This window comes from Garra rufa, chromosome 4, assembly GCF_049309525.1.
Source record: "Garra rufa chromosome 4, GarRuf1.0, whole genome shotgun sequence".
NCBI lineage: Eukaryota > Metazoa > Chordata > Actinopteri > Cypriniformes > Cyprinidae > Garra > Garra rufa.
The window spans coordinates 51477487-51493520 of NC_133364.1; the positions used below are offsets into that span (position 1 = coordinate 51477487).

Consider the following 16034-nt stretch of genomic DNA (forward strand, 5'->3'; position numbering starts at 1 on the left):
GTTGGAAGTTGCCGGTATTGTAAAAATACCTACTTCCCCCCAGTCCGTCTATCCGCCCTTTAAATAAAACAGTTCGAGTTCGCGTTAAAGTTTAAAGCCAATTTAATAGTAAAGTCAAAGTGCTGAGCTCAGGATTACAGAACAGCCAATATCAAATCTGACATGTGGGCAGTCCAGCAATGTCTCACAAAGCTAAAATATGCATTTATATTCTTGATTCTGCAGGCCTCTCCTTCTGATATCGTTCAACCATTCTCCTCCAATCAGGGCGTGTTCACCAACCGTTCCTGGACAGAAAAGAAAATACAGCCCCATCCCATTCTTTTTCTTAGAGTGACCAAAAGTCTAGTCTAAAGTGACCTTCAAATTGCTATTACTTTTGCAGGGCTTCTTTTCTCCTACGTGCCTGTAAACAAAGGTTTCTCAGAGAGAGTTCGCATATACACACACACATTTTACTAAACAGATTCTGTTACATAGTGTACACTTTGTCTTTTCATAAGCATAGAACATTTCGTCTTCTCATAAGCACAGAACATCCAAAACACAAATTTAAAAGCATTTAGAAAAGTATTTTCTACAATTCCCTCTCTTGATCTCTGAAAGAGATCACACCTCTTCATCCTCATCATCATATGCACTCTCATCTGCCAGCAAAGGCATCTGGTACGGTGGAGGTTCTCTTTTCTCTATAGCAGACACTATTAGTTTGTTTATAAGGCTTCTCAGGCAGGGAATCAAACAACAACCACAGGTAACCAGTATTCCTAGAAATATTCCCAAAGACGTGAATATAGATATCATTACTCCCTTCCAAGACCCAAACCACTCCTCCATCCATCTCATGACCGGACTATCAGTACCAGAGTGTTCTTTCATTTCCTCTGATAGTGCTCTCAACCCTTCCAGTGCCCTGGAGACAGACCCATCTGGAGCTGTGTTGTTAGGTATTATAGTACAACATTTATCCTCAAACATGGCACAGACTCCGCCCCTCTCCGCAAGAAGCATATCCAGCGCTATCCGGTTTTGCACAGCCATCAGTGATGTGGCCGCCAATTGCTCAGACAGCCCTTCAACTGCATCTCTTGTTAAATTGGCTAGTCTCATCACATTGTAGTGGACATAGTTTATTCTGTCTACATTTTTGTTAGGAGTGATTGGAATAATGGCAGCTATGAGAGGTATGTTTTCAAACCCTGCTGCAACTTGATTGGCCAATTTGTACTCATCAGGGACTCCCCTAGGCACTCCTATAGCATCAATATAGGTTGGGCTGTTTTTATTTAAATCAAACTGATGAGTGTCTCTTTTAATCCTAGTTACACTATTCCTGCTCCCTATCAATGTTAGAGGCACGGCCATCCTTACCATAGCGCACAATCCTTCTGTAATTCGTGTTGGCCTTGCTATCATCACCCCTGTACCACATGCATAATACAGACCTGCTCTGGCCCATGACCCCACCATGTCCTGCCCCCTTTGATGGATTACCATGCACCATGACACTCTGAAATTCCCTACTATCAGCTTATTGTTTTTAGAGGGCGTGAAATTGAAACAGGTATAGTTTCCTTCTCTTACCTTATATGCAGCCCCTACTGAAGTGATGTTAGTGGTAACAGGATAAATTTTGGTCAGTTCAGAGCAGTTCTTTGGTTCTGCCATTTTTGTCATTTTCAGTATACATTCATAACCCCATTTGTCTTCAGGATGCAAAGGAGCTGGTTCTGTGTTAAGTTCAGGTCTAGCCGCAGCACAAGCCAAGCAACCACTCAGTTTCAATTCAGCTGCACTCCCATGTAACCAATCGATCCACAAATTTGTTTCTTTATATCCTGTTTCCATTGTAACTATATCCTGTGGGGTGAGATTGCTGTAGTCAGTACTCTTAATCACTTTACCTGGCTTCGTGAGGTCCCTCACCACCGGGGCTGCAGTTGTGGCACTTTTATTTTCCAACACTATCCTTATAAGTCCTAACGGGTCCTTTCCTGACACATCTACACCCAATGTTATAAATGTTTCAAACCTGTCTGGCCCGTCTTTCAGTGTGACAATCAGCTTATTTACCCATTTGCCCCACGCCGTTTGGGGTCCCCTATACAGACGAAGTCTGTTGTAAATCGAATTAGGTTGGGCCGCGGGGGTGTTGGCAATCAGTTTTAAAGTGTAACCTGGCTTGGTATTCCAGGACACATCATGCCACGTATGGCACCACGGCCCCTTTGGTTTTTTCGCAGTACTGGGCCATAAACATCCATATACATCATACCTTCTCCAGATCATCCCTCCTCCTACGCAATTGATCACCTGACATAAATCAAACTCCCATAAGCCATCCTTTCCCTTTTCTCCTGTTAAAGTCAGTTTTGCTCCCCCAGTACCTCCTTCTGTCACTCGTCTCTTAGCTATTTCCATTTCCTTCTTTCCCCATAATGTGCATAGCAGTATCCCCACAACACACCCCAATCCCACTATTAGTGGTTTCTTAAAATTCATCTCTGCTCAGTACAATTATTTGTATGTCCCCGTCTTTGAACACACTTTCAATTATTTCCTTGACTTTGGTGTAGTTTAACCTGTCCAACCCACAGCCCAATTTTGGTATAGCCAACACCTGTATTTTGTTTTTCTTGCACAGCTCCTTGAGCTTTTCTAGGCTATCTCCTAAGTGTTTGTATGTGGGCAGGTCCCTGCACCACCACTTAGTAACCAGATGAAATATCTGTTTCTTTCCGTGTGTGGTCAACACACACTGACCCGGGGTGCTAATATGTTTCTGCAACTGTTCTACCCCGTATTTGTGTCTTATTTGCTTTGCTACACCCGCCCCTAGTGCATAGTCTGCGCTAATGCAGTGTGCAATTGGAATGTCTTCGCCAATTTCCAGCAGGTCTCCCACCCTCTCTAGAACAGTAAAAGTGTCTTTTTGATAATTTTGTGTCCCTGTATTGGCTTCTGAGGGTTGAACTGACTCTCCTGTTTCTTCCTTTTCTGCTTCCTGTTCTTCCTGCTCACCCTCTCTTTGACCTGCTCGCAGGTCAACTCTGGTCTCCTGCAGCGACCTGGAAGGAGAATCACAGCTCACACATGATGATAAATGATACCAAGTTTTTCCCTTACCCGCCAGCCGAACACAATGTGAAGTCCTTGCAGTGACCTGCATGGGCTCTGACCATCTAGGAGACAGCCATTTTCGTTTCATCAATTTCAGTCTTACCCACTGATCCTGGGGGGCTTCCGTCACCTGCTGCCAGTCCTGTGAAGAGGTGGGGTTCTGGGGAGAAAACATGTTAATTACCGCCCTTACTTTGTCATAGTAATCCCCAGGTGGCAATAGGCCAGCTTCCTTATTGAATGGGGCCCATGGCCCAGGAAACTGTCGCCCTGTCAACAGTTCAAAAGGTGTTAAACCAGTGGTGCGATTAATAGAGCATCGTACGGACATTAGAGCTATTGGAAGAGCGGTCAACCAATTCATCCCTGTATCAGCACAAATTTTTGCCAATTTTTGTTTTAGAGTCAAATTCATGCGTTCTACCTTCCCTTGACTTTGTGGGTGGTACACTGCACCATACCTGTGCGTTAGTCCCAGGGCACGCTCCACTTGAGCCAAATCTTCATTTTTGAAATGTGTACCATTGTCTGATCTCACAATTTTAGGAAATCCATGTTTGGGTATGTATTGGTTTATGAGGCATTTAATTACAGAAACAGAGTCTTCCTTCCTACATGCAAATGCCTCCGGCCATCCACTGTAACTGTCCACCATCACCAGCACATATCTTTTTCCGTTTACAGTTATTATCATGTCAGTGAAATCAATCACTACCTCGTGACCAGGACCTCTGCATATAGGAAAATGGCCCTCTGTAGGTTTTAGTGTTGGTTTTACATTGAATGCTTGGCAGGTGGTGCAAGAGGAAATAATGTTGCTTATTAGATGAGGCATGAAAGGATGCCACCAAGCATTCATACGCTTAGTCATGTCTTTTTCCCCACTGTGGCTCAGACTGTGAGCCTCTGACAGTACTGACACAGCTGTTGAAGCTGGTAGTACCAATCTACCATTTGGACCTCTCCAAATTCCCTCCCCATCTTTTGCAGCCCCTTTACCCAACCAGGAAGTGCGTTCCTCTGGAGATGCAGCCAACTGCTGTGCTTTCACATATTTAACCGTTATTTCTGGAGCCAACGAGGTCAGCTCATCACTTGTTGTTAAAAGCATTTGAATGTCAGTGTAGCCAGCAGCTTTTTTGGCTGCCTCATCAGCTGCTGCGTTGCCCAATGCTACAAAATCAGACCCCCCTGTGTGTGCTGCACATTTTATGATAGCCAATTCGTTTGGAAGGTGTATTGCTTGCAGCAGCTCAGCGGCTTCTTGGGCATGTTTTATTGGTTTACCTGTTGAGGTCATGAAACCACACCTCGCCCACCCTGGCAGTTCAGTCAGTGCTGCTGACACTGCATACGCTGAGTCAGAGTAAATGTTTACTCTCTGGCCTAAAGCCAGTCCCAGAGCACATATCAATGCCCGCAGTTCAGCCCGTTGTGCTGAGGGGTGGTCGTTCATGGCCTCACCTATCATGGTTTCAAATCCTACATCTGACCTTTTCACCACAGCATACCCTGCAGATAGGTTGCCATCAGTCTTCCTAAAACAACACCCATCACAGAAAAGATCCGTCACCTCACCTGTCAATGGTACCCCTCCCATGTTTTCTCTAATCTTGTTGTCCCTCTCTACCAGTGGAATACAGTCATGTGGCTGTCCCTCTCCTATCAAATCTGCCATGTTTACACCCCTGTGTTCATGAGTGATATTTGGGGCAGTGACGGTTTTCAACAGCTTTCGTTGTCTTAGTGCAGAGAAAGTGAACGCAGAGGAAGTAATAAAGGACACCACTGAGTGATTAGACAGTATTATCAGGGGATAGCCCATAACAATATGCTCAGTTTTTTCAATCATTTTTGCCAGCCCTGCAACAAATCTTGCACAAGGCGGTTGTTTCCTTTCAATAGGGTCCAAGGGGGCACTCACATATGACAAAACCCTGCGCTGCTGGTGTTGTTTTTGAAATAGCACCCCACCCACACTCATCTCTTTTTCACTGACGTCCAAATGGAATGGCACAGAGTAGTCAGGTACTTGCAGTTTTGCTGCATTAGCCAAATCAGTTTTCAGTGTGATAAATGCCTGTTCAGCCTCAAATGTCCATTTCAGACTACTCTTAGCATTTTTCATTCCTGCTTCCTTCACTAAATTTCTCAGAGGGGTTGTCTGGGCTGTGAAATTGGGTATGTATTGTCTACTGTACCCCACCAACCCTAAAAAGGACATCATGTCCCTCACAGTGTTGGGCTTCGGATGAGAGCTGATAGACTGCCTTGTGGCCATGGTTAGCCCAGTCCCTTGCGCACCAACTATTCTTCCCAGAAATGTTACCTCCCTCCTGCATACTTGTAATTTAGTTTTGCTCACCTTTAGTCCCCATTCAGCCAATAGTCTGAGAATGGCACCAGTTGACGTCATACAGTTTTCAGCCGTTGGAGCTGAGAGTAAAAGGTCGTCAACGTACTGTATCAGGAGCACACCTGGTTGCAGTTGTGCCGTCTCCAGTATGTTTTTTAGTTCTTGGTTAAAAATTCCCGGAGATAAAATAAACCCTTGTGGTAACCTGTTGTATGAGTATTTCCTACCCTTGTGTGTGAAAGCCAAACAGTCCCTGCATTCAGGGTCAATGGGGATACAGAAGAATGCATTTGCCAAATCAATGCAGGTAAAGTAGCTGTGTGCTGGAGTTAATTTGGTCAGTATAGTATATGGGTTTGGAGTGGGGAGAGCTGGAGTTATCACAATCTCATTTATTTTTCTTAGGTCGTGTACCATCCTATACTTTCCTGTGCTATGTTTCAGAACCGGAAGTATGGGTGTGTTCCACCTTGAATTGCTTTCACACAGTACCCCTGCCTGTACGAGATTCAAAATGGTTTCAGTAATGCCCTCCTCTGCCTCAGATTTAATCTTATACTGCCTATCACAAACCAGATAGTCTGTCTTTATCTGGAACTTTACAGGTGTGATGTCACAAAGACCTACATCCTCTGGGCCTTCTGACCACAAGTGATCAGGCAACGACTTTAACAGTTCCTGAGTTCCTTTTCCATCACTTAGTTCCCTCCCCTCTGCTCTGGTGAGTGTTTCATGTTGATAAACAGCAGTGTCGTTTGTGCTAGTTCTTACCCTGTAACCCTCTGTCGATGGGGAGTACTGCAGTCCCCTTCCAACTTCCTGTTCCTCCCTCCAATCTGTAGCTTCACTCATCAGCTTCACCATTGGACCTAGTATTCTAGCTTCATGGTTATCACTTACAGCCACTGTGACATGTGGGACAGAAGTTTCGCACATTTCATACCATCCCTGTTGTTCTTCTGTAAGGGAAATATGAACAGCTGCCCCTTGTTGTCCCATGTAAAGATATGTTCCAGCTAACACTGTCACCTGTCCCTTCACTTCGTCAAATTCTTCCATGTACACCTCGTCTCCTTCCCTGTCATAGTATAATGTACAATGCAGCGGATCCACAGGGGCTGTTAAAGAAAATTTTGATGACATCCAAAATGTCCATTCTCTCGTGTGTTTTTCTATGTCTGAGGTGTCTGGTGCTGCCAGCAATAGCCAATAAATGTCTGCCCCTTTGTCCACCACCTTTTCTAGAACCCACTGTCCCGTATCCCCCTGAATCAGCCCTCCTTTAGTAGAACAGTTATGAATAATGCCATTTGGAAATCTTATATAGATGCCATCTGGGCTACAAAAAATGCTCACCCCCAATTTTACTAGAATGTCTCTTCCCAGCAAGGGTGATGGCGCATTTGCGGAACATAAGAATCTATGAAGGTGGGTCTGCCCTGCCACCTTGATTGACAGCGGCTTTGTTAGTGGCCATTTTTCTGACTCCCCAGAGAACCCTCGCACTCTCACTGTTTTAGATGAGAGCGCCCCTTCCTCCACCATGCCCCCTGTAATGGTAGAGAAAGTGGCCCCAGTGTCCACCAGGGCCCTTACAGGCTTGTTATCTACCAGCACCTGTAGGTAGGGCTCAGCCTTCGCCCCCCTGCTGGTTCTCTGTGGGCCTCGTCAATAAAACTCTGCATCACCTGCCTGGTCCCAGACTGGGCATTGACCGGGCACCTGTTGTTGGCAGGCCATGAGAGTGTATTTTGGACAGCTCCCCCCCTTCTTGGAGCCCCTCCTCTAAAAGGAGCCCGTCCCCTTGCAGGAGGTTGTCCCTTCCATGGGCATCCGTCCCTCCAGTGACTCAAATCTCCACAAATGAAACAACCTCCCAATGGTGGAGCAGACCCGCCCCTCCCTCTATAGTTCATGTTCCCACCTCTTCTCATTCCCCTGCCCCTATTGGTTGGGGGCCAATCCAGGTCATATTGTTGACTGGCACCAGTCTGCCAATAGGGCTGTGGTGCTGCAGGCTGTAGAAACTGTGGCGGGGGAGCACCCTGGCTGGTTTGCTCTTGCACTGACATTTGCTGCACTTCCTTCCCTTTCTTTTTAGATTTGTCTTTTTCGGTTTCTATCTGCATCTTTAACAACTGAGTCTTAAGTTTGTCTATTTCTGACTCTTCCTTTCCTGCTTTCTCTACAGCTCTATCAACATGATGTACAAAATGTCTCACCCACGTGTCGCTGTCTCCCCCTGCCATTTCAGGACTGTTTTCTATGCTAGAAACAGCAGCTTGTGGGACCCCTTTTATTACAGCCTGTCTGTAAAATTCTTGACACAGTTTATTAGAATCAGGGTTTTCTCCAGTTTGCTCCTCCTACTCCCCCTCACATCTATGCAAATAGGCAGCTGCTGATTCACCAGCTTTTAGTTTGAATTTTATACTCTGGTAGGTTATTGCTGGGGTGGGGAACATCTGACCTAGGGCTTGGCTAAGTCTATTTAAATATCTGTTTAATGGTTCCCCATTTTCTGCATCATCCATTAAGGCTTCTCTCTCTATCTGCTCCATTTTAGTTCTAGTCACTATTGCTCCCAATAATGCTCTCATGTCACCCACTGCCAAAGTGACCCCGTGAGTTAACAATGCAACCTTATTTAGCCATTTCTGTCCTCCCCTGGGTAGTTCTGGTAGCTTAAGCAAAACTGCATTCATATCTGAGTGCCCCCAAGGTTTATATTCTTGTTGTTGTCCCACCTGAATTAAAGGGAACATCCCTGGTATATTCCCTTCCAGGGCTCTCAACATAGTTTGGTTTCCTCCTTCACCCCCCCTGCGCTCCTTCTCCCCCTTATTCTGTTTAGCCATGGCCCTGGTTACCACTCCTGTTTTCTTATTTCCATAGTCATAGTCTAGATCATACCCAGTGACTATCAGTGTGTCTCTTTCCTCTTCATCCTTTTCCTCCTGTATCATGTGTGGCTCACAGCTCTCCCTTTGACCCCCCTCTTCGTCTTCCTCTATCTTACTCACTTCCTCCCTAAGTTCAGACAAGTTTTCTCTGAGTTTTCTCACTTTCTCTTCAATACCCATCTGTCTCTTCACTTCCTCATTAACCGCCCTAGCGATTAACAGTCTCTGTATTTCTTTGTCAACATTTCTGTCCTTCTCATTCAATTCAGCTTCTATCTCTCCCCCTACCACAACTATTTTCTTATCACAGTGTCCTTCTTTTCCTTTTATGTGAACTTCTCCCTCTCTTACCGTAAACACAGGCATCTGTGTTGCCATAGGGGCGGTAGGAGCATATGAGGGAGGCCTTTCAGTAACAGTGGAACATTTACTTAATATCATGGCAATGGCTGCCACCCTGGTCCACTTTCTCAAATCAGCCTCTTTTTCTTTTATAGCTTTATCTAATCCTGATCTTGACCACCTGGAACATGTTTCTCTCTCCTGTTTTTTCTCCTTCAATTCTCCACGAGCCCTTTTTTCCTCCATTCTAATGCACTGCATTAATTTGCCTGCATCCTTACTATCATCGGTCCATTGCTGAATATTGGCCATGCGCGACCAACACCCCAATAACTCTTTCTGTCTTTCCTTAACATCCTTTGGCTCTGTCTGCACCAATACCATCTCAACTATCTTCTGCCAATTCTCTTTGTAAGTCGCCATTCTACTGTTAAATCTCTACCCTCCCTATATTAACAGTTGAGTTTCACAATTTGGGTCACACCGTCTGCAATCTGGAATATGTCCAAACAATCGACACAACCAATTCTTTGCAATATTTTTAGTTCTTTCTATTCTTTTGGTTCAGCTTGATGCCTCATCTGGCTACAGATGGCATCCCACACTACCTTATATGTACTCTTTTTATTAAAGGTTTTGTTTCTTTTAATGGATCACACTTCTCACAGTCCTCTCTATGCCCTAATAGTCTACACACCCACCACCTAGGAACGTTCTTAACTCTTTTTCTACTAGTAGGAAATACCAGTTCTAACACCATCTGCTAATTAGGATCTCTCCATTCATACATTCACTTTCAAATTTTATTTTCTTTCATACAGTCCCTTTATCATAGGGCTCATCAATTTCCCCCTCCTCTCTGAGCCGTAAGAATGCTGCGTCCGTTCCTACCAGGTCACACTTAAGTGACGGTCCAGAGAAGGTGCGCAGCACTCCAACCTCCCAGATACGGAGTAGTTCACACTCACACACACTTTCAGAGATCGTTCAGTACACAGACACTTTTACACGTTAACCACGCCGGGATTTTACAGGATTTCTTATGAGTTTTTATAAAATTACTTTAACCAAGCCTGGTCAAATCAATCCTAACCTTGCCAGGATTTGACCTTTTAACCTTTTACAATATCCTTTTAAACCGATCTGATTCTTTTTGTATAAAATTACCTTTACCTTGGTGTTCAATCCACTCTCAACCTTAAAATTTTGAATATTTCCAATTTCGCAGTACTTTTATGAAAAAGGTGACTGCTTACCTTGTTTTAGATGCTCTGCAGAGAGGATGGAGACTGGACCGTTCCCCAACGCCCGTCAGCGTCGTGGCGAATCGGTACCAGTTAATTCAAATGCTACAGTTCTCTTTATGTATTCTCTATCATATGTTCACACAATTATAGCTGCAGTATAAAACAATTATTATTATTTTTTTATTTACCCCCTTATAGTCTTTTTCTACTTTACAAACACATATGACATACACACATTAAAATTACAGCAAAATTTAACGGGACCTCCCGTATTAACTTGAAGGGACCTCCCTTACTAACTCTACCGGGACCTCCCGGACTAACTTTAACGGGACCTCCCGTATTCTCTTTAAGGGACCTCCCTTACTAACTCTACCGGGACCTCCCGGACTAACTTTAACGGGACCTCCCGTATTCACTTTAAGGGACCTCCCTTACTAACTCTACCGGGACCTCCCGGACTAACTTTAACTCTTTGACTTTATCCCAGTAAATTTAACAAAACACGCAAAACTGATATTCACCTTCTTCCTCAACTCTCAATTTAGTAGTAGCCAAAATGCATTTTTTTATGAAAAAGGTAACTGCTTACCTGTTAATTTCTTTTCTGCGCGCAGGAGTTGAGGTTGAAGTGTCCTTCAGTTTTTGATTCCTCGTCTCGGGCGAATCCGGGTGCCCCCTCCAATTGTTGGAAGTTGCCGGTATTGTAAAAATACCTACTTCCCCCCAGTCCGTCTATCCGCCCTTTAAATAAAACAGTTCGAGTTCGCGTTAAAGTTTAAAGCCAATTTAATAGTAAAGTCAAAGTGCTGAGCTCAGGATTACAGAACAGCCAATATCAAATCTGACATGTGGGCAGTCCAGCAATGTCTCACAAAGCTAAAATATGCATTTATATTCTTGATTCTGCAGGCCTCTCCTTCTGATATCGTTCAACCATTCTCCTCCAATCAGGGCGTGTTCACCAACCGTTCCTGGACAGAAAAGAAAATACAGCCCCATCCCATTCTTTTTCTTAGAGTGACCAAAAGTCTAGTCTAAAGTGACCTTCAAATTGCTACTACTTTTGCAGGGCTTCTTTTCTCCTACGTGCCTGTAAACAAAGGTTTCTCAGAAAGAGAGTTCGCATATACACACACACATTTTACTAAACAGATTCTGTTATATAGTGTACACTTTGTCTTTTCATAAGCATAGAACATTTCGTCTTCTCATAAGCACAGAACATCCAAAACACAAATTTAAAAGCATTTAGAAAAGTATTTTCTACATTATCTACACACTAGCCTACTGCTAAAAATAACTACACAGTTGTACTTCTAGTATAATTTTTATGCCTTTATTTAGGTACAGATACTGGTACAGTGTATGTTATGTTATCAAGGTGTGTTGGTGAGTTTTTGTGGGGTTTTTTGGACGATGTAAATAAACTTATACATCAGATCTCATTTTTATAGGATCTTATTTGCATTTGTCCAAAATTTTATTTTTATCACGTCTTCGTTTCTGCAGACGCCGTCAAACTGGCGTTGTGTATATTGTCCTCAGCCCAAATGCTTAGAAGAGCCCTGTATTAGTAATTCGGCGAAATGCGCTTCTTACCGCAGACACACTCCGCCTTTCACCTTGACCACGCCTCAAGCCCCAGCTGGCCCGCTTTGGCCCAAGGTTTTCGTAGGGCCGAAAAACCCGGGCCACTGGCCCTGAGGAAGCACCGACGAGGCACGATCAGTCCCCGGAAGTGACAGTGGAAACGCGACTGGCTCTGGAACGCACTAGCACGCCTGCTTTTGGCCCGACAGTGGAAACGCGGCTAATGAACCGAGAAGGAAGAGGAGAGGAGGAGGAGGAGGAGGTGGCTGATACAGTGGGCTTTCTCATGTGATGAACATATAGCAGATGGTTATGTAGAGATGTTGTGTTGTAATGTTTTGCATCTCTACCTCTGCTTAGCTTGGACTTGCAAAGCTTGCAAATGGCTTTGGATGGATCATTTTCAGAAACAGTGAAAGAGTTCCATACTGCAGAAGTGCTCTTGATCTTTAGTGGAGGAGGTCCTCCAACTCCAGATGCAATATTGGTCTCAGTAGGGGAAAGGTGGGTGCTACTGCCACTGTTTTCATTGTCAATGATTTGACCCTCACTGTCCTGCAAGGTTAAGCAAACTCTGACAGGTGGTGCAGTGTCAGCTGAAATACTCTCTGTATCACTCATTATTCTGTATCACTGATCATGAGAGAGAGAAGGGTGTGTGTGTGTGTGTGTGTGTGTGTGTAGCTTAATTTGTAATATTATTTATTCCACAACTACCTTTATTTTATTTTTGTATAAAATACAGCAAGAAAGTGTCACTCAGTGCGTGAAGCCAAAAACTGGTTTAAGCCAGCAGACGTTTAAAAACAAAAAACAAAAAAACTCTGATGACGGGCAGAGAGAGGGGGAGAGTGTGTGTGTGCAGCTAATTAATTTGTAATAGTTTTATACCACAACTACCTTTATTATTTTTTTTAATAAAATGCAGCAAGAAAGTGTCACTCTGCCACAAAAACTGGTTAGAAGAGAGAGGGAGAGAGAGAGATTTTGTGTGTGTGTGTGTGTGTGTGTGTGTGTGTGTGTGTGTGTGTGTGTCTGGCTAATTAATTTGTAATATAGTTTTTTTTTTTTTTATACCACTACTTCGAACCAGCAGAAGGTTAAAAAAAAAGTGGCAGTGACAGCGCTAAATAAAATAGCTCCACTACTTTAACAGGCAAGACAGACGTATTGGACGATAGAGACCCAACAGAGACAGAATGCACAGACTTTGATTTTAATATATGAGGTAACTGGGGAACACAGGTGCACAGAATCACTAACTAGACTAAAGGAAAGGAAAGCGACCAAAAAAGGGCACACAGAAACAAAAACAGGTCCATATTCCTGGCATATCATCCCCCTTCTGGAAGGTGCACCCTTGCACTGATGGAACAACACAAGGAGGAGAATGATGAACAGAGTCTAAGGTGGAAACGACGGAGGGAGGAGCCTGTCTCTGTATGTCCTTTTGTCTCCTTCCCTTTCTCAGGGAACAAGGGTTGTAGTTGTAACCCGAAACGGTGATGTTAAAAATGCTAACAATGTCCTTTATTGTGCTTCAACCAAAAAACTGCACTTCCTGTGAGATCTCTTTTAAATTCATGATATACAAATGTGAAGTTCTTACATTGTAGACTGAGCAAACGCATTGTCCATAATCCATATTATTCCTTGTGCTTTTATGCATTACCGTGTCAACTAGCTATATTGTGTTGGACTGAGCTTAAAGTGTACTATGGACAAAACATAAAGCTTTAAAATGTGAATTAGAATGCTCCATTCTGTACATTTTGTTTGAAACTCTTTCTACAGTAAGGGGATCTGTTAGGCTTCTCTCTATTATGAATTTTCATGTGCTTGTCAAGGCTTCCTTTTTGTCTGAAACTGTTTCCACACTGTTTGCATGAATAAGGCTTCTCTCCAGTATGAACTCTCATGTGCTTGTTAAGGGTTCCTTTTTCATTGAAACTCTTTCCACACAGATTGCATGAGTAAGGCTTCTCTCCAGTGTGGACTCTCATATGAATGTTAAGGCTTCCTTTTTGATTAAAACTCTTTCCACACCATTGGCAGATAAAAGGTCTCTCCATGGTGTGAATTTTCTGGTGGATTTTAAGGTTTCCACTTTGTGTGAAACTCTTTCCACACTGTTTGCATGTATAAGGCTTCTCTCCAGTGTGAACTCTCATATGTCTGTTAAAGTGTACATTTTGAGTGAAACTCTGTCCACACTGTTGGCAGGTAAAAGGTTTCTCCACAGTGTGAAATTTCTGGTGCATTTTAAGGTTTCCACTTCGAGCGAAACTCTTTCCACACTGTTTGCATGTGTTAGGCTTCTCTCCAGTGTGAACTCTCATATGTCTGTTAAGGCTTTTTTTTAGAGTGAAACTCTTTCCACACTGTTGGCAGATGAAAGGCTTCTCTCCACTGTGAATTCTCATATGTGTTTTAAGGCTTCCTTTTTGAGTGAAATTGTTTCCACACTCAATGCAAGAAAAATAACTCCTAGTTCCTGTAGTTTGAGCTCTTTTTTGTTTAGAAGTCTTTTCAGACTCTAAGGAGCAAAAAGATGTTTCTCCAGATATGCAATTAAGATTCTCAAACTGATCTTTCTCTTCAGATTCATTCAGTTCTTCTCTCTCCTCTTTCAGCGCTGTTAGGTCTAAGGTGGGAAAAAAAAGGCATAAACCCCAGTTTAGTGGCACAAAAAAATTAACATCAAAACATGTAGATATGTAATGCATGTATGCTAGATCCTATACCAGGGTGTCCAAACCTGATCCTGCTCAGTCTGTACCCTACAGAGTTTAGGCTGGCCGTTATCTAATTAATAATAATTAAAAAAAAAATCTAGAAAATCTAATGACAGAGTTTAAGATTTTAAAGATTTCTAGAGAGAGACGAGGAAAAAAAGATGAAAAATTCATCACACAATTCTTTCTGAGGTTTTAAGGGGGCAATTATGTTAGCCAATCAAAAAAACGGGCTGTTACACTGACCTGTTAGGTCAAAGTTTATTTATGTAATTTAAATCACCTTTAAAACAACAAGTGTTTACTAAAGTGCTGTACAAGCATACTCAATTTAAAACAATAAACACATACAGTTGTGTGGAAAAGTGTTGGCCCCCTTTCTGATTTTATTTAATTTATTTATTTTTTGCATGTGTCACACTTTAATGTTTCAGATCATCAAACAAATTTAAATATTAATCAAAGATAACCCAAGTAAACACAACATACAGTTTTTGAATGAAGTTTTTTTATTAAGGGAAATTCAAACCCACATGGCCCTGTGTGAAAAAATGTTTCCCCCGTAAACTTAATAACTGTTTGGGCCACCCTTAGCAGCAACAACTGCAATCAATCAGTCCCTCGTCAGAGCATTTTCCCAAAAGTTTTGGGGATCATCAAGACATGTTCTGGCAAAACTAAGACAAGCCTTTATGTTCTTTTTGCTCAGCAGTGGTTTTTGGACGTCTGCCATGCAGGCCATTTTTGCCCAGTCTCTTTCATGCAGTTGTGCAGGCTCTTTAGATGTTGTTGTGGGGTCTTTTGTGACCTCTTGGATGAGTCGTCGCTGCGCTCTTGGGGTAATTTTGTTCTGGCGGCCACTCCTGGGAAGGTTCACCACTGTTCCACCATTGGTTGTTTTCACCATTTGTAGATGATGGCTCGCTGGAGTCCCAAAGCTTTAGAAAAGGCTTTATAATCTTTTCCAGACTGATAGGTCTAAATTACTTTCCTTTTCATTTGTTCCTGAATTTCTTTGGATCTCAAAATGTATAGCTTTTGAGGACCTTTTGGTCTACTTCACTCAGGCAGGTCGTATTTATGATTTCCTGATTGTGAAATGTGGGATTGGATTTTGTTTCCTCTTCATTAAAAGAAACCCTTATTTAAAAACTGCATCTTGTGTTATCTTTAATATTTAAATTTGTTTGATATTCTGAAATATTAAAGTGTGACAAACTTTAAAAAATGTAAAAAATCAGGAAGGGGGCCAACACTTTTTCACACCACTGTAAAACAGACAAGAGTCCAACACATAAAAACTTAACTCTCATACTGTGTTAAAAGCCAACGAGTAAAGATGAGTTTTAAGACTAGGTCACCCGGTTTTTAACCTTATGGGAGGAACAACCAAAAGTAAATGCTCAGTGGATCTAAGTGCTCTTGTTGGAGTGTATAGCTGTATTAAGTCAGAATATTCAAGTCCATTTAGTGATTTAAACACTAAAAGAAAAATCAATTAAAACTGATTCTAAAATGAACAGGAAGCCAATGGAGAGGTGCCAGAATTGGTGTAATATGTTCTCGTTTGTGTGTTCCTGTCAACATACGAGCAGCAGCATTCTGTACCAACTGCAAATGTGTGAGAAGCCTGGCTAATACCTAAACATAATACCTCAATACCTAAACATACTCTTTCAAAGTCACTAAAAGATAGAAAAGACTTCACTTTGGATAATTGCCTCAACTGGAAACAACT

At 42.7% G+C, this 16034-nt stretch overlaps 1 protein-coding gene across 1 annotated transcript; it reads right to left on the reverse strand.

Moving 5' to 3' along the window:
- Positions 1-2491: 2491 nt before the first annotated feature.
- LOC141333000 (uncharacterized) lies at positions 2492-9144 on the reverse strand. Its single transcript, XM_073837950.1, is given in 2 exon segments — positions 2492-7212; positions 7215-9144. Coding segments are annotated over 2 exon segments (6651 nt in total).
- Positions 9145-16034: the final 6890 nt, after the last annotated feature.